A 20,311-nucleotide genomic window follows, 5' to 3' on the forward strand; every position below is an offset into this window, starting at 1 on the left:
GAATTTATTGTGTTAAAAACTTTGTATTTATGGTTTTATACGCTTTATTTAATGACTCTTCGATCCTATGCCAGTTTTAATTTTTTTTAAAGATTATTATCTAATACTTCTACACCTCAAAGCTGATAATTACTTTATCACTAAACAAATTAATGAATAACAAATAAATTAAAAAGGAGTTTTTGATGAAATTGTTAATAATCATTTTTTTTAATATTTGTCCCTGTAATAATGGGGCGTTGCAGAAGGATAGTCTAAACGCGTAATTTAAACGGTTTACACAAATTTTGAAAAACTTTAACTCTTTCGCCTATGCTTTATAAGATAATTAAAATTTTAAAATAAAAATGATTTGGGGGGGGATTTTCTCAAAAGTCTAAATTGTAATAGTAAAGTAATTGCCTATTTTTTGAGGCGGGCTTTACGTCCAACTACTAATTAGGTGTCGTGATTCCTAAATTTTTTAAAATATTTAACTTGCTTATAAAATATATTAATTTTGTCATAAGCCCCAAATAATAAGTAGCTATTTTTAAGAGTTTAAGGATCATTCATACATCATTAAAATGGTGTGGAAAATTAAAAGAAAAAAATAATAGTAATTTTTTTTTGAGACTTTAAAAGGTTTTTATTTATGTGAACAAAACCCATTAAAGTATAAATAACGTCAGGATAGAAAACCATCAAGGCATTGATTATGCTCTCTGTGACACCCTGTTCAATCTGTAATCACAGTCTCTTTGCAGGTGGCGATCACCGATTGTCGCTCTATCTAAATCGTTGCACGGGCTTTGATCACCAGTGCCGGGTTAGATACACCGTCGTGTTGGGCGATGCTGATCGTCGGATCGACTCCGGGGTAGTGGACGATGTCTCCGATTCAGATGGCAAAAGCTACGGATGGCATCCCAGAGCTCGGTTTAACGACTTAGTGTATAAGGTTAATAACGATGATAATTGGCTCTAAGTTTAGTTTTCTTTTCTACTTTATGAAGAGATTGCGAGGAAATTTCAGTGCCGTAGGTATTAGTTCTGATAATTTTTGTTAAATCAAACAGAGAGTACGGTACTGCATGGTGCATTAGAATTCAGACTGCTGGCGTTAAATTGTCCCTTACCAGCAGTATGTACTGGTGCTGCCCAGAGGGACGAGAGAATGTAGCCAGTGCACTGCAGCGTCTAAGATCCAAGTTGTCGCGAACTAATCTGACTGGACTTATCTGACAGGGCGTGGTGAGAGTGCACGTGGAGATGATCCTGGCGAACACGCTGAGCGAGGTTGTGTCCAGTGTGGTGATAGCCCAGCAGCAAGCCAGCGGACCCATGTCTATGGGCGTCACCGCGCACGGGGTAACCCACTGCTACGACCGAGACAAACAGGGCTGGACTATCAAAACTGACTGCCACGCTGACACTATCCGACTGCACATGGTCTACAAGGATATACACAACGTACCAAGGAATCATTTGAGGTAAAACTTTAGTAACAAAGGGGACTATGGCTGTATGAACCATAGGGACAAAGCCGGGACAATTCCTTGAAGTTAGATAAGAGGCTATGGGATTTAGCTGGCTATCGGACTACCCGGTGGTAAGGGTGCCATTGAAGCATTTAGCTCAGGCATCAATCTGAGCGAGAATAGTCGTACTAGATTTCTTCACATGGCATTTTATTTTTAAGTGAGGACAAGTGAAGAAACTGGACAGGGTGCTTGTGTGCGCAGGTAGTAATACTGCAATACACGTGCTTTTGCCATCGTTGCGTAACAGGTCTTAAAGCCCTAGACTATTTTCTAGGGCAGCAGATCTTATGACTTATACCTTGACCACATTATGTAATCCCTCAGGGTACTTCAGATTTCGATAACCCATCTCCAGCCTTAACTATTTACAGCTTCATACAGCGTGGGCGAGTCTCTGCTGAACTTGCCCAAACGCTCCTTATACAGCCTATACAGCCATAGTCTAACCGCTTTTTTTTTTTTTTTTCCGGCGCATCAACATCTTGGTCATTAGCGCCTTCTAACCGCTATTAAAGAATTTCCAAAATTAGAGTATGCATACAAACTATTTCTTTTCTAGATACGTCTCTTGGACAGCTTATATCCTGCGCTACCATAATAAAACAGTAGAACCAATACCTCTTCCCGGGGCTCCGTTCAGCCATTACTATGCCCAAGAGGTCTCTGACGAAGGCATCATTATGGAGACAGATATAGGAATTAAAGAGGTCAGTATATACTTAGTAGCGGCATACATGATGTGTCCAGATAAATTTAGAAGTTACAACCAAGCTAGTTCAACACTGACAAGCTGGACAACAAGGGCTCTTACAAATTTAAGGCAGTACATTATACTGTATACTATAGTTAGGGGTCATGAGATTGTCACTAAATGTCTAGCTAATAAATGCAACATTTAGCAAAGGCACATATTACACACCAAATGATTAAGTATAAACAATTTTTAACCAGCAGAGCATGCTATAAAACTGGTCCGCATTTTCCAGAAAAAGCATACTATGGCGGTAAAATAAACTCTTTGTATTACTCTTACGTACTCCTTGCATAAAATGATTAGATTGAGCTGCTGGTTGAACTATCCGCAATTTTTTTTAGGCGCGTCGACTGCCTTCATTAGCGCCTACTATCAATTTTCTTGTCTCTATCCTAATACCACTCGAGCTGGGACACAGTCCACTATAGTTTTTTGCCAGGGCTAGTAGGTTTTTAAGGTAGATAGACAAGCACAAACACTCTGGCTAGCACCCATAGTAATGAAGTAAGTGCCTGATTTAAATGATAGTGGCCTGATTTAGGTGAGTGGACCAGTCTGTAGTTCTGTTTCAAGGCAGAGAAACACCAATTCAGTGTTCAATACGTGAAGTTAATAATTATTTGCCTGGGATGGTGATTTTGCCCGCTTTATCAAAAGTATTAGAAGTTGTACGCTTGTTTGTATATTTACTGTGTTTAATCATTAACAAATGAACTTAGAAACTCAAATTACTTATTGAAAGCTTCATGAATAAGGGTGAGAACTAACTGGAATATCATATTTAGCTGCTGCTTCGATAAAATTGTTTGCAGTTTCGTGAAGCTGGCTGTCCATATCTCTCGGAAAAAAGCCAGCTGCACGTGCAAGTTGAATGGGAAGAGAGCTACCTCCTGTTCCAGGCCACCTACCACAAATATGACGACGTCAGCAGAATACACAACCATCAGATGAGGTATGAGCTAGATCTTTTAGCCCACAATTAGCAGTATAATGTCATGGTCTTGTTTCTTGCTAATTTTATGTTCTTGCAGAAAAGAAATCAACGCCCTACAAGCGGAAAACTACAGCCTGGAACGCCAGTTGTTCAGCTACCAGAAGAGTATCTCATACGCGCATTCTCGTGGTGGCAGTGGACATTATTCAGACAACCTCGTGTCTCCGGAAGGGCGTGACGATGAAGAGGATGATAGATATTTTGATGATAGAAACTACACATTAGGCGATCGAAGTATGTCCACTGGAACAGAGTACGCCTGAGTAGATTTGCTCAGGTGGAAACCAAAAAGGAAACCACCGCCTGTACCTAGAACTGTGGATCAGGTGCTGGCTCATGTTATTAGATTTTTTATTTTAACTTGGTAATAATACACTCAACAGCAAAAAAAACCGGACACTCAGATTTGGTCACATAATTTTGTTAAATACGTTAATCTTTTTAATTTATGGTAAGAATTGGTTTATTTATAAGTAATTTACACAAAATCTGCCACAAATGAATAAGTTTTATTAATTATTTACAAAAAAAATTATAAAATAAAGTAAAAATAAGAAATTAACACATTTTTTTTTAAACTTTATTCTTCATTTTTAACAGGTTTTCTGACAAAGGATGTTCTTCTAATAGCGGGTATTTCTCCCTTTTCAACGGCGAAGGGCCCTAACCCTGTCAGGCATTGATGAAATTCAATTTTGGACGTACTCCTCCGGCAGAGCATCCCATTCTTCACGAAGAGCAATTTGGAGCCGATTAAAGTCACTAGGAGGAGAATGACGATGTCTAACACGCCTTCCTAAATTATCCCACAAATGTTCTATGGGATTCCTATCGGGATTCGTGCAGGCCAGTCCAGTACTGTGATTCCCAATTGCTCCAAGTATTCGGTAACAATTCTGGCGGTATGTGGGCGAGCATTTTATCCTGCATCAAAATGAAGTGGTCACCAATAAATGGAGCAAACGGGATCACAGCCTCTAGGAGCTCTTCCTCAATGTACCTCCGAGCAGTCAGAGCCATTATCAATGAAAATCAGTTCAGTGCGGGCGTGGAAATTGATTCCACTCCAAACAAACCATAACTGATCTCTTTTCGAAAGATCGTGACTCGCGAAGAGTGCATGGAGCAAATCGCTCTCCTGATCGTCTCCACACTTTGTCTCGATCGTCTGAGTGGTATAGACCAAAGCGAGACTCATCTGTGAATAAAACTGTTCCCCATTGCACTACAGTCCAATGAAAATGCTGGTCGGCAAATAATCGCCTTTCTCTACGATGCCTTTCCAGGAGTTGGGGCCCTGTCGCGTGGCGCCTTGCTTCCAGTCCTCGCTCCCTCAGTCTCCACCGTACTGTGTCCGAGCTAACACGCGTATTTCGCGCCACTTGAAGCCTGTCCCGAACCTCAGGAGCAGCTAAATGGCGGTCTCTCAATACTGAAAGCGTGATAAATCGATCGTCAACTTCAGTTGTGGCCCTTGGTCGGCCACTGCCAGCCCTCCGTTCATAACTGCCAGTCTCCCGGAAACGCCGGAGTGCATCATTAATGGCGGACTTCGCTACTCCAAGGGTTTCTGCGATAGATCGGACGCTCCGGCCTTCTCTTGCCAAGACATCAGCTCAGGCCACGTCTACATTCCAAAGAACCATTAATCTGGACCAAAATAAAAAAAATCACGTCTATTAATGACAGAAAGGCGCGGTTAATAAATTAAAGATCTTTAAAGGTGCGAAAACCTGCTTACAGTTTAGAAGAGTTCCGTCAGGTAAAGCAGCCTCAAGACAAATAAGCCACATCTGAGTCTTATCTCATGCCCTACTAATCCTGAAGGGATTAGTCCAATGGACTAAGACCCTACATTCTCTGTAATAACCAGATTACCCACAAAAACAAACACATTACTGATAATCAGCTTTTAATATAAAAAATATTAAGTGTCCGGTTTTTTTTGCTGCTGAGTGTAGTTTGTGGCGTTAATCACCTACATTTCAAAATTTAATTTTTTTGCTCACCTTGCTGCTGAAACGAAAGGCCCAATTTTATTAATTTGGTACCATTTTTTATGGGCCAATAATTTCATGTTCATCCCACACCGCATCAAAATAGTATTTTCAAAACTTTCCGCCTTATTTTTACATTGTTTACCATGTAGGCCATGGAGAAGACACGTTGGTAATCAGAGATTTCAAGGTCTGGGATGTATGCTGGGTTATGGGAAAGCTCGAAATTAATATCTTCCGAAACCAAAGACGTGAATTAAGTGGTCTTCTTTAAGGAGTACTTCATTTCCATGAAACAAGAAAATTATATTATCTCTTTAAACCTTATTTAAGCTGAGCAAAGTAGACATTGAATCCAATCACATGTCCATCAACAACCAATTGAAAATAAAGTTCGCTCTCGTATTCCACTTAAAGCACAGCATAGATCTTATCTCGCCAATTTTCTCTGCGTGGCTCGTTGCCATAATTCTAATCCATCGTTTTTGTTTGTTTTAGTTCTAATTCGTTAGACGAAACGAAAGTAATTCGAATTATGTTTTCATTTACGTTTTCGCTGACTTCAAGAGCGAATTGCTGGAGTTGATGACGTCTTAATGGTATTTTGGGACAATCGAAATTCATCTGAAAGTTTTTTTTTGCTAAGGTTAATTTGTATGTGTGTGTAAAAATCGACAGGATTTTAGATGAATTAATTACAGTTGAAATAAAGTAATATTTGAATTACTATCGACAAATAAAGTACTGCATTCGTACCAAATTTTTGAAATTGATTTTTCTCAGAAAAAAAAATCAGTTTTGTGGTCCCCTGAGTCAGAAAAAGTGGTTTAAAAAATGATTTGTCGTTGTGTGTTTCAACAAAATGTCTTTAAAACTGAAAATCTTGTCGTCAAGATTTTAATTAGATGTTTAAAGAAAATTGGTAACAAAGAATTTTTAGTGAGCGATGTGAATATTCACAACAATGTTTCACTTCTTTGTTGCAGATCCCTGAACCAAACAACCATAGAGACAGGAGGAAATACAGTCTGTGGGACACAATATCTGGCTACGCTGTAACCATCGGCCGTATCGCCGCTGTCACACTCAGGCCAGCAAATGGCAAAGTCTTTGGGTTGTAACAAACTGGAACTTGCAAGTCAACTTAATCCGTGGCTTTGCAAACAAACAAAAAATATTTAAAAAATAGATTGTAGGTTTAAGTCAGCTAGAACTTGGTACTTATCCCAACGGTATAGTTCTGCATTTAAAATCCGATAATTTATTTCAATAAAAATGTTAAAAGTTGGGTATTTTTACAAATATCTAATATGGCTTCTCCGCAATGATCTATTTAGAAAAATTATTTAAACCTTTATCGAAAATATAATTAGGGTAGCCAAAAATGGTTTTTCCATTTTAAAAAAACTAACTTTTTTTGAATATTGATTATCATCATAACCAGATACTTCAGTCCTCTAGTAAACTTTGGCTGTCTCATTCAAAAGTTTGCATTAAATTTTCCTTTCTTGTGTGGCCGCCTTCCAGTAACTTAGACCAAAGATGAATGCGGCATCTTTATCCGCTCTATCCACTATCTTTAACCTAAAGTGACCAGCTCGTCTCTTTCCTTCGATCTTCTACTCTTCAATACCCAATAAACTTTGTTCTTACAGAATTGATAATCAAGTTCGTTTTTAATACTTCTGCCTGGAGAAATCGCAACTCTGCTACAAATCTCATTATTTGCCGGAAGGAACAACGGTATCATTTGCCAATGCCAAAATTGAAAACTTGCTGAGAGATATATTCCAATGCCAAACTGAAAGAATGCAAAGGACCTTTGCTTAGTTTATTCAGAGCAGGTCCCAATACGAGAGAATAAATAATACACAGAGCCCACTTCCCTATTAAATTTTTGAGGATTCTAAAAATTCTGGAAGAAACTGAATCCAAGAATACAAATCACTTTCTGTTTTAATAAGACACGCCTTTTGATTTAAAGGGCAAAAATTAAAAAGGTTTAAATGAATGTTAAAATTTGATTTTTAAAATGCAGAACTGTAGATTCAGTTCATCCTTTTGAAGTCAGAAATTTCATCGTTCTGCAGCTGACTGGGCCTCAATCAATTTTTTCCAAAATTATTATGAATTTAATAAAATTCAAAAATGGGTTTTTGCCATTTTTTTTTTTTATAAAAACAATATTTTTTAAAATTTAAACCACTGAGACAATAAACACAAAATTAAAAACCAAACAAAAAATTAAGATCATTAAATATATTTTAACTTTCACTTTTAATATTTATAAAAGCGATCCTAATTAACTTTTTACCATTATGTTCAGAGTGTGCACTGATTAGTTTGGCCAACTTGGATAGCCTTATTCTGCTTCGTGCTACTCTCTGGGATTCATAGAAATGGTGAGACAACTGCGCTTTGGGTTTCATACCTTACTTAAACCCGTATTTCATTGAAATATGCGCCCAGCATTCAGGAAAAAGACAGTTTTTTTAGGCTTTGCCTTGACGTTGGACGCGTAGTCTTTGTGACCGGTTAAATTTCTTCTATTCAATTATGGAAAAGTAAACACGCAGTAAATTTTCTAATGTTTTCAAAAATTAAAAAAAAAAAAACCTGGTCTTAAGAGCGGAAAACGTAATTGTCTGTGGGTACCAGTCTTGGCTGTAAGCTACTTTGATAGGGGGGAGCACAAAATTCAAATCTTTCAATACTGAATATTTGACATTACGTTTACGGTCTTGCGTTGGTTAAGAAGTACTCTTTTATTTAAAACAATATGAGATATTCCAGCTAATAAGAGTGGGATTAAATACAATCGCATGGCCTTTAGGCTACCCGCTCAAAATGAATGACGACCTCGTACAGCGTAACTTTTCGTTTCAAACCCTGTTGTTCGGGGCTCAGATACAGAAACACAAAATTATAATAAGATCTGATAGATTATTTTTGTTTGTTCGGATTATCCTAATGAAACTCAAATTCAAATCAATTTATTTAAATATTAATTTAGCTGTGCAAAGAAATATTAGAGTGAGGCTACTGACGGTGCCAGTGTACATTCAACTACTTTATCATTTCAGTAATGAAATAATAGATAATTTTGAAATTTTAGAGAAAAAATTAATAGAAAAGCTTAACATAATACAGAGTTAAAACAAACTATGTTTGAGATTTTTTTTATAGCATTATTTAGGGTCAGTTTTACTTTGCTAAGCTAACGTTTACAAAACATGTGATCGATGTCTGTAACAAAGCCTTAGGCATTATTTGTGGTCTATTCTTCTTTCTTAAAAAAAAAAAAAAAAAATAGATTTAGACTTTCATAATAAAAACTTCCTTTGTTACCAATATATGGGGCTATACGAAAATTTACATACCCTGGACATAGATGTAAGTCCAACTCCCAAAATTGCAAACAGTCCAAAATAAATGTTTCCGACTGATCGGCTCATTTCCGAAGTGGACACCCATTATATTTTATGCACACTGCACTAGATGGGTGCAGCATGGCTAGAACTGTTTACCATTTACCTCTAATTTAAGTCAATATTGTTAGTTATAAGTTTTCTTGTCTATAAAATAAAATCCAATTTCTTTTGCAAGTAATTCAATAATTCGTTTATTGAAACGAAAATCGCTCAGGTTTTTTTAAAAGAAGGATTTTACATACCAATCGACGGGTGGCTGACTGGGTTGATATGAAATGCCTCTTGGAAACATGTTTACTTCCAAGGTAGTGATTTATACTTGAACCACCTAATTCACCTGACAGTTTTCTGTGCCTGGTGCTAAGATCTGCTTCTACAGTTGAATTGCTTTCTTTCCTCGCTCATATAATTTAAACTATATCTGAACATCCTTTGTAGAAACAAGGCTTCCCTATCTACTTCATTATTAGCTAACAAGAAACTGATGTTCCAACCTCAGCTAGTGCACACTTGAACGATTCATTTATTTTTAAAGATCTATTATTAATGCTTTAGACCTTGAAGAAATTTTTCTCCTACAAGCAATTATCTGTATAAACATTCTTCAAAAGAAACAAACTTGTAATTGAAAGAAAATATTTGCAAAAGTGTAGATAATTTAAAGAAAACTATTTATAAGGAAATTCTGCTTCAAAAAAGTTTTTTAAAAATCATAAAGCTATATTATATAATATATATTTCTATTTATTATACTGAAGCTTTTGTCTCTCAACTCTTTTTTAAGAAAAACTAAAAAACAAAAAACTCACCACTTAAAATGTGCTCTAATTTCATATAAAAAAAATTATTAATTTTGTAAATTAAAAATACTGCCAAAGTTTGCAGGAAATACTTGCAAAGTACAGAGTGAAATTATTAAAATCTTCTATTTTTAGCGTAATTGTGCAATTTTCTCCAATGCATCCTCCAGCAATCCCGCTGTAACTTTCAGTCCTCCAACTAATAAACCTTTTCAAAAGTTCTCTTAGGGCGAATGGTCAAAATCAGAGGAAAGCATGGCAGTGCTAAGCAGCTGATAGTTCCCTTTCTTTAGAGCTATTGTGTAACCAAAATTTTTCATACTCTTTACGTAGAGATGGTGCTGAATATACCTGGTACTCTAAATAACTACAGCTCTTCTTGTAATGCTGTAGCCTTTCTTCGGTAAGAACTTTACCTACCCCTTAAGTTTAGCAAAAACATTTTCAATCCTGCAGTCTCCATTTAGCCATTTTTGAAGTGAATAACTCTTAAACGTTTTGAAACTAGACTAGCATTTATTTGCGAAATTCTTATATTAAACGATAATATAATCTCATTAAAGTTAAAAATTTAACTGCAATACAAGCTAATTAGAATTTTTCCGGACAAATTATACCTTTTTTCAATATTTTTTCAGATCAATTAACATTTTTAAATATCAATTGGACAAATTAAATCTTTGATATATCATTTTAAACCCTCTTCCATCATAGTGAGCCTTAACTCTAAAACTAAGAGAACATTTTTGAATCAAATTTTTTTCTGTGTGTGGAAATCTACTATTAGTCATTCAATTATTCTTTCAGTCCAATTCAAATTATATCTTTCTTTCAATCCAATCGAACTTTAAACTCAATTAATTTAAATAAAAAAGAAAGTGTAACATTTTCTTACCAAATCGAACATTTTGCCACCATAATTAACCTGTTTTAGTTAAATAGAACACTTTTTCGTCAAAGTTATCCATTTTTAGTTATTTTAACCTTTCTTCGACTAAAATAAACCTTTTATCAAACAAATTAATCTATTTTGCCTACATTCCTAAATGAAATCTTAACCCCATACAGTTTAACCCCCCCCCCCCCCCACACTGTGAAAGTTCAATCAAATTTAGCAGTCTAATTAAGCTCTGCCGGTCAGCCCGTTTTGCCTTTTCGGAATTAATTCACAAGCTGCATTCAATATTTAGCGCGTCAGTTTGCTGTTCCTCCATTTCAATTCTTCATTCACCAAAGTTTCCATCCTAAGTCAATCTATTTATTTGTTTTCAGAATAGTTGGAGGATGTAAAATACATATCTATAATATACAGATTGTAGCTAAATCTGTTCTACATATTTGAAAAGGGCACGAATAACTTTTTTGATCACCTCATGCGGTTGATGCAAATATTCTGAGGCAAGTAATGTAAAACATGAGAAACAAAGTCTGTTCTGAATCAGACTTTTAGTAATCAATGTATTAGAATATGAGTGCGATCTCAATCCTCTCACCCAGAAATGTGAGACCATGTACTGTGGTGTAGAGCAGTGCGAGCGCACAGCTAACTAATAAACTCAACCAGTTTGTGGAACATTGATGGAGCTAGACAAAATCTTTTAAGGGACTATTCGGAGACTAGTGTCACTGTGTGTGTCAATTCTCGCAACAAAACCTGTGACTATGTACTGTTGTCCAGCCCAGTGCAAGCGCACCTCTTTAATTAACTCAGCAGTATTAATAACTCAAATATTATGCATAAATGCTAAAGCTGGACTGAATATTCTTTTAAGGGACTGTTCGAAGACTGTGATCATGGTCTGTTCTCTCGATATGTGAGCACAACTTATTTTCCTACCAATTAACGTTTCTCGATATGTAAGCTTTTTACAAAGCTCGTGAACAGCTATTAGAAGCAATACGCTTGTCTTTGTAAAGCCGCACTCCTTGTTAAGGAACGAGCTAATAGCTACAGTAAATTAATACATATTATAGATATGTATAGCAACAAGTCTAGTTATTTATAAAATTATACATTAACCTATAAAATTATATTATATATTTAAACAAGGCCTTCTCAAGTCAATTTCGTACAGAATATAATACTAGAGATGATATATATATATGATATATATTCTATGGAATAGAGAATTGTATTGAACTATTTACAGCAACATGTGCTACTATAATATCTTTACATATGACAATCACAATTTAAACTATTTTTTAAATTTAATTGATAAAAATGGCGGCTAATTTTGTTTTTGTGTGTGCGTGTGTAAAAATTGTAAAGGTTGTTATGTATTTATTTATTTTGCTATTTACCGCAATCTATTTACTATTTTTTTAGTTGATGTCTGAATTGTGAGACAACTTTACAGGGTTAATTAAGACCAAAGCATATTTTAAGAAAAATAACAATTAATAAAACAGAATTTTTAAATGATCTGTAAAAATAAATAAAATAAGAAAACAAAAAATAAAATAAAACTTTAGTCGGACTTGCTCTCAGCCGTGCGGTGTAAAATAAATCTCAAAAGCAAAATCTGTGCAGGGTTCCTGGAGCATGTGCTAGTATGGGTGATTTAGGGTTTGTTAGCTTCTATAAATGATTTAGGGTGCATTCAGTCTTGGTTATTAAGTTTGGTATATGTTACTTTTGACTCACATTGTTTTGGTTGAAAAATCTATGGTAGCGAGAAATTGACGCTAAATCAGGAGAATGAGCGATTTCTCTATGTTAGGTATAAGAAGGTCCTGAGGAAAATATTTTAGTAAGACAAGATAGAATATGGAACTTGTGGTTAAATCAGGAACTTTATGGTGAACAGGCCTGGTGGAAGTAGTGTCACGTGGAAGGTTGAGGAAGTTGGGTCACCTAGAAAGAATGGAGCAGGACATGACACCAAGGAAGTTGTTTACTGGCCATTTGGAAGGATGAAAAGATAGAGGGAGACCACGGAACGATGGCTGGATGACGTGGAACGGACCTCGGTTGTAAGGAGTGAGGAGGAGGAGGAGACGGTGAGGCTCGTGAGAGACAGGAATGGAGGAATGTAATTGAGGAGGCCAGGGCTCTTCTCGGACTGTAATGCCAAGAAGGAAGAAGAAAAAATGACACAGATTATGCCAATATTTTTGGGTGTACCTACAGACTCTTAACATGCTGCAATCTTTAGTCAGTGAAATAGGTATCTTCACTAGATCTGCTCAGCCAGGCTTACAACAAATGTTACGTTATGCAAGAAATGTGAAGGAGAAATGCTCCCATCACATGCGGCTCTATTTTGTGCAATCTTTACCAAGTTCAGTTTAAGGTCTTAGGATAATTACTACGGAACAAAATCTACAGTCCGGTGCTCCAGACAGATGTTGTACAATTCAGGAAAAGAAGAAAAACTTTTTGGCATCCACCTACTACGATAATGCTGTATTGAAGTAGAGAAATGTACAGATGTCCATCAAACCGCCTAAAATTGCAGCAGACATCCCTCGCCAAAATTGATGACATCCTAGAGAACCATTGTATCTATTCGCAAAATATTTATTGTGGCCATTATTGTCCACTGGAACATTGCTTCGGGAAAGTTGATCTGGACAAATGAAGCAGAATAATTGCAACACCGAAGGAGAACTAAACAGCTCATAAACATTGGATGCACAATATTTAATCACAGGATTGCTATTATATACAGAATTTTATGCATAACTACATGAATGCAGACAAAGGTTGTTTGCAAGTTATCGTTGCAGACTGAGTTTTGATAAATTCGAACATGATTGGGCCATTCTATACAGGAATACCAAAAGTATTCGTAGATAAACTATTTCGTCTAAAAAGATAGTTGTTTAAGGAGGCAGCTGTTTATCCTAATCGTCTTCTAGGCCGTTCACAAAATGGATCAGGATGATGCACAACGTTCTATCGTTCGCAAAGCCTACCTACTGTGAGTGATTGAATCGTTGATCTAGTTTTCATCAAACTAAGATGATGTGCGGGCATAATAACCACCCAGGTTCATTGCCTTAAAAAAAAAAAAGATGTGCGACGTTTGGAACAGAGCCGATACAAACTGAGGTGACTGATTTACCATAAATGAACCTCATGAGGGACCTAGAGCGAGATGAACTCTTCTATTCATACGTTAACTACTCGCCGACACATCCGCCACAAATTTATCAGTAGCAATATGTATATCGTCTCTTAAATCTTAGTCACGATCTTACGATCTATCCTTTTATTTCTAATAATCATTAAAAGAGCTTCCTCCACAGTTTTTCTTTTGGCCTAATCGCATTTTGCCTAATATTTAAGCGCTTCCTACGCTCAAATATTTTACCGAGACCACCATCCTTCTAGACTCGCCTACTTTTTACCATTGGTTCTCTACCGGCATAAATTCAGCATTATGGCTACCATTTTCTCTCATGAAATTGCCATTTTGCTCTTGATGCATCATACCTATTCTCATCATGATCTCCTGCTTGCATTCGCCTGATGTCTTCTAGAATTCACACAGTGCAATATAGACGGCTTAGGCCTCAATGTTTTTCTCACCCTCAATCTCGGCAATTAGCTCGTCTGCCAATAACTTACTCACTACTCTCAGGGCAATTAACCGAAGCCATGTTGATGGCAAACTACCAAAGTGGTCATTTAGGAGGGTTTTATGAGGTTATCTGGCGATTTGTGAGTGAAAGCTCGAGCACCGCCGGTCTAACAAAGCCCCAACTTAAAAAAAAAAAAAAAAAATCTTTAAGGTAAGTCTTAAGAGTGTCCCAATCATTGCTTTGTCATATCTTTTTCTGGAGGACCAAAATGTCAATCTTTTTAGTGTTATAAGTGTGGCAGTTAGTCAAAGCACATTTTGCAGCAGACACAGTTGCAAGCTCTTTAAAACACGGCTTAGAGAAAGTCGAATTATAACTCAAAATTTAAAAATATAAATATTTAAACCTAACGGCAATTTTCCGTCCGTAAAGTTTTTATTTATTAAACTTTCATTTCATACTTATATAAGGGTGCATATGTGATAGTAGGTTGGAATTGTGGAAGCCCAAGTGATAAAAAAAAATCTAAATCCTATTAGGCTAAACTAAAGAGCCTTGCAAGGTAATTTAACTTTCACCTTTGCCTGCATGAAGCCTGAAATCCCGAACACAACTACTAGGATGTAACAAAAATCTGTGTGTTGTCAACGTTTTGTTCAAAAACTGTTTGTTTGTAGTGAAAGCAATCAACTTGAACTCATCAGTGAGCCAATCTATGTCTCAATAACAATCCATGTCTTTTATATACCACCAGCAAAGTGAGCCATGAAACAGCAAAAGTGGCAATCAGAGATCTGCGATGTAAGCTGCGCAATGGTAAAGCTCAAAATTCAAGTCTTCCATTACCGAAAATGTTTAAAGTTACTTGTGCGGAATTGCGATGCTTTCTTCATGTATCTTCTTTTTAGACTAACCTAAGGGCAATATTTTTCTGCTAAAAACAAAAATTTTCTCGTGAAATAGAAAAAAGTCCATGAGTAATTTAGTTTTTGTTTTTTAGTCCCTGTTTTTAATCTACAAAATCTTTTTACTTCCCTTGGTCTCATATAATTCTATTTTTTGAATAATTAAATTAAATAGGTAATTGTTTTTAATTAAATAAATAGGTACCCTGTTGACATATGTATATAAATTGTTTTACAAGCAATTTTTAAAAAATTGTTTTATATATAATCTGTGTTCGATGTTATACTATGCAATAATTAGACTTCTTTAAATATTATATAAACCAATCTTTTCTAGCTGAAGAATCCCAGTGAGTCCAATACGTTCTAACAAATTATGTATTGATAATATATAATTAAATGAAACAAAGGGAAGCAAAATTATTTTATTTTAAACAATAGTTTACAAGTAATGACTGCCAGTTCATAATTAATGATGGCATCGTTGTTCCACCGAACGCACAGCAACACTTTTCCTCAGAAGAGAGCTCAAATATATGTCCTGATGTTTCCCATCGTTTCATATTGTGTAAATTCATTTGTTTATGGAAATCATTTCATTCTGAAGTAATAATTTAGTGTGATCAGACGAAATTCACACGGTTTTTTTTCAAATTGTTTTTACAGATTTCAATTTGGTACGCGGCTTGCAGCGGTTTTAAGTTATGATATGGGCCAGTCGCTAAGAAGTGGCGATTTATGATTGTTTAGAGCTCGCCGAATTCACCCAGAAATTTTTCTGGTGCTGACGCAAGAATCCACTATTGGCATCAAAAGTGCTGAATCTAAGAATAGTGAACGCCCTGGACTAAGTTTACTCCACGCTCATAACCTCTGCTCTAAATGCTTTGAACCAACCTGAGCAGACATGTAGAAACACAGTCTTAGCCACTTTACATTAATTCTGCGAGCAGCGTTTTTTAAAATAATAAAAAACAAAACAAAAAAACGCACAAACCTTTATTACAGCATTTTCTGATATACTGCAGAATAAATTAGAAAAACGGTGAAACTAGGAGATCACAGTTTTTCTCCTCCAACCTTCCAAACCTATGCACTCTTAAAGTAGCTTTTTTTGGATACTTTTTAATTTCTAAATTTATGCTTTCAAAATAAATAAATTTAATGTGTAGGAAAATGCAAATTTATTAAAATACAATTTAAAATTCTTGGGACCAATTTTATTTCATTTATAGAACTGTGGGGATCTTTAATTCTGTTTGCATAATTTATTTTGTGAATAATTTGCCAAAGTTGAAGTTTTTGTAAAATAACTTAACAAAATATAAAAAAAAACACACACAGTAATTGTTAAGATTAGAACTTATAAAGAGCGTTTCTTTAAAGTAATTTTTATGTGGCTTCCTTGGTAAGTCTGGAAATATGTGGTGATACTGGATATATGTGCACTTTTGTAATTTTTAAAAGTTCAAGCTCCTCTTTTATGATGTCCAAGCAGAATATTGTGAACAGTGACATCCTAGCTTGGACATAGTTTATGCTGCTAGCCGTTGGATAGGCCTCTGGCCTCTGGGTACAGCTGTATATTAGGTTGCCTTTTTCGAGCAGCCTTTACCACTAAGTATTTGTCGCTAATGAGACGAGAGAACACTGTCAGTGCCCTCAGTAGGCCGCCCAAAGAATAAAAAAAATTGAAATTAAGAAAATATTCTAGCTGAACAAAGCTCAATAAAGGCAAAAAATTTAGATTCTATAATTTTATTTTTTTGGGGGGGTTTAAAATCATGGTTTGGACAGTGTTGGACTTAAATGAGGTAGCACTGCACCTAATATATGTCGCTTGCAGCTCAAATTGTAAGCTTTCTGGCGTTTGTTAATACCAACATAAATGACTAGCTTTCTATTTTAAAAAATTCAATGTTGGATTACTTTTATGTAGTATTGAAGTTGGAAGAATATGCCATTGTGTTTGTTTGTAATTTCACTGAACTAGTCAGTTATTTTACGATTACTTTGTACTGAAATCACTGCGCAAGATTTTTGATTGGTAGTTGCAAATAATTATTATTGCAACTAGTAGCAAATTTCTTATTGAAATTATTTTCACGGGTATTGGCTTCTTGAACAAATTAAAGCTGACTACTTATTGATGCGATAGCTTGGTGGGTGTTTTAAAGATTCATTTCACCTTGGCAGGTGCGAACAACGACGGCCCTACTTCCAGCGGCCAAAAAGAGGATAGCTTCTAGCTAGTTCTCTGGTAACATTATTGATGTGTAACATTATTTCTAATTGTTGCTAATGTTGGTAAATTCATGAAAATCCTATCTGAAACCTTTATTTTTCTCTAAAAAAATTCAGTTTTGGGCTTTACTGGGGTACTTCAATATTCCAAATTAATTTGTGTTACTTCCACTTAAAATATGCTGCATAAAGTATAGCTGTTTCCAATTCGAAAATGATACTATCTTTTCTCAGCATATCATTTTCACACTTCTGCTAACTGATAAAACAAAAATCTAAAATATGAGTTATGTGCTTCCCTAATATTTCGACGACGATAGAATACACAATAGTTTCATCCTTTGCTTCACTATTCGAAGTTAAACATAATACGGTAAACATGAAAAGACATCTACTCAGTCTTAATATTAATCTTATATAGTGCATGGGTTTTAACTCTAATGGAAGTTATTCGGTTAGAAATAGGTTTTCTTTTATTATTCAACGATACTAACACTTAGATCAAGCAGATGAAAATAGCTCGGCGTGATTTGCAGTTTGCATGAAACCTCAGCGTTCAGCACGCCAAACTTTGATTAAAATTTTGAAATGGTCCTTCCTTACTCCAGATTGTATTCTCTCAAACTTAACTTAGAATATATTTTCAGATACATATTGTATAAAAAGAAGTATTTCAACAAATTCTTTTATATATATATATATATATATATATAATTTATTTTCTAATTCTATCGCGAAACCTACCAGAATGTATGCATTTATTTATTGTATAAAACTAAAAGGATACAGATAATGTATTTGAATACAAATAAATAAGGCAAACTGTACATTTCTCATGTGTAAAGTATAACTTACGAAATAAATGAATTTACTACTTGCTAGTTACTCAGTCTGCATTCCTGTAATCATCCAAACTTAGGCTACTCTACACTATACATTCGTTCAGATTAATTACCTGCATTCACACTAATTACGAAAAGCTCTATACGAGCTTTACAGAAAACAATCTTCAGATTTTAACATTACAAAATAGAAAACTACAACAGAAGAGAGAAAGGTGATTGCAAATAACAGTAATAATGTTTTTTTATTATTTCTTTTTGCCAAGCTTTCGACCTAGGGTCTAGGTCATCTTCAGGGCTGTGGAATATATTATTTTTATAGCAACAGGTTGTAAATGTACAATAATTTGGTACAAACAAAAAAAATTACAGTTTACAGAAATTATTTACCTTATGCTTGTTGACAATTACAATATTTTTTTACATTAACATTTGATGTTTAAAATGTAAAAAAATACTTTTTTTTCTGAATTAATGAATTAGTCCCCAAAAACTATGAAAACTATTCTATAAGGGATCTACAACTTGCTACTCGAAATTGCGTCCAAGTCACAAAAAGATAGAAATGAAACTAGAAGTTTAAACAAGGCTATAAACTGCCGAATCATTACATTACACATCCAGGCTGCAGGATGCATGTCTCTGAAATGAGGTTTCTTCTAGAAAAATAAGTTTGCCCCTAATCTGCTTAAACAATTTTCTTTAAGCTTAGATGTTTTATTATTTATTTGATGCATTAGATAGTGTGTGTTCTTTGCCACTACAGGTGGCGGGTAATAAAATCAATCACATTCTTTTACATCGATTTGTCAAAAAAAAATCCAATTTTAATATTTTTAACTATTTTTATAAATAAAATTGTTGGGAACTCCTAATCTTAACATTGATATACTTTTGAGATTGATTTATCTGTGTACACGAAGCACTCGAAGAGTTGACATTAACTTTATCACAGTTTGCTTATCTCTGACCACACCTTGGCTGGAGTGTTTGTCGCGCCTCTAGATCTAATTACAAAACACCCATTCTAACTTTATTAATAACTTCTACCAATTCGTACTCAAGTAGGCGGTAAGAGAAATAGAAAATTTATTGTAATTCACTCAAATTTCTTTTACTATAGTCCTTAAACGTTTCTTCTGCGATTTTTTTTTATTACTATTATTTTTTTTTTTTTTTAATTTAAGGCGTGCCAACATCTGAGGTCATAGGCACCTGAAAATTTTTGTTCAGTGCACTGCCGGCCTCCTGGCAGTGTTTTCTCCTTATAGAAACACTGAGCATCGCCGGATAGTGAGCTGTAAGAAGCTCCTAGTAGGAGAAAATCTAAGCACCAGTAGCTGGATTCGAACCCCGGGATCTCCGCGTCGGAATCCAGTGTGCTAACAACTTAACTAATCTCTTCCCTGTTTTTATTTAGTATTAAATTCAATATAACAATACAGGTACACTATGATAATATTGTACTTAGGAGAGAAACTGGACCTATGGAGTATGAATGAAAGTATGAATGAATGAATAAAGAAGGGAGGGATTCCTACAGATATTGCAAGCGGAAATTCATAATGCAATAGAGAGACTGCTATTAGGTAAAGCTGCAGGAGATGACGAGGTAGGGGCAGAAATGATTAAAAGAAAAAATGCGTTAAATAAAGTGCCAACCAGGCTCTTCGCTAATATTTTATTGCAAGCCATTATTCCAAGTCAATGGGAATGCAATGAGGTTCTCTTTTTGCATAAAGGCGGTTCAAGAAATGTAATTAACAATTATCATCCCATCATCAGTTAAGTATAAATTATTTTCAGACATTCTGAAATTGATGAGAACCAACCGGAAGAACGAGCAGGATTCCGCCCTTCGTACACAACCACCTCTAGACAAGAAAACTAAGTTGTAGAAAAATGTAGGGTATAAAATAGAAATATATCTAATATTTATTTACCTTAAGAAGGAGTTAGATACGATAGAACATCAGGTTATTTGGTCAGCCCTAATAGAAATTAGAGTAGAGAAGGTGTGTCAATAAATATCTCAAGGCCAATAGCTACTCAAGGGAATCTATTCGAAAATTATTCTAGAGAGGAGGGAAGGAAACTTTAGCCTAGATGGTGGAATGAGTCAGATGCCCTATTTCACCGAGATTTTTCAACTGTATCCTAGAAAGAATGTTTATTCGAAGATAGATTGGAAGAAGGATATTAGGTAGGTGGAGTGTTAATCACTTGCGCTTTGCTGACGACGTTGTACAGTTCGCACCAAATTTAATGCAAGCAAAATAAATGCTAAGCTA

At 35.3% G+C, this 20,311-nt stretch overlaps 1 protein-coding gene across 3 annotated transcripts in view; it reads left to right on the forward strand.

Annotated features, from left to right (window-relative positions):
• The window catches only part of LOC141461890 (uncharacterized), a 102,265-nt gene extending 84,210 nt beyond the window's left edge, over positions 1-18,055 (forward strand). For all 3 annotated transcript variants that reach the window (XM_074143325.1, XM_074143326.1, XM_074143327.1), the window contains 6 exons: positions 747-940; positions 1,228-1,472; positions 2,083-2,230; positions 3,090-3,229; positions 3,309-3,597; positions 6,255-18,055. In XM_074143325.1, coding sequence (XP_073999426.1) covers positions 747-940; positions 1,228-1,472; positions 2,083-2,230; positions 3,090-3,229; positions 3,309-3,534 — 953 coding nt within the window. In that variant the 3' untranslated portion in view covers positions 3,535-3,597; positions 6,255-18,055. The remainder of the gene's footprint in view (positions 1-746; positions 941-1,227; positions 1,473-2,082; positions 2,231-3,089; positions 3,230-3,308; positions 3,598-6,254) is intronic.
• Positions 18,056-20,311: the final 2,256 nt, after the last annotated feature.

The sequence above is a fragment of the Rhodnius prolixus genome, unplaced genomic scaffold (assembly GCF_049639745.1).
Source record: "Rhodnius prolixus isolate KJV_2025 unplaced genomic scaffold, Rpr scaffold_12, whole genome shotgun sequence".
NCBI classification, from domain to species: Eukaryota; Metazoa; Arthropoda; class Insecta; order Hemiptera; family Reduviidae; genus Rhodnius; species Rhodnius prolixus.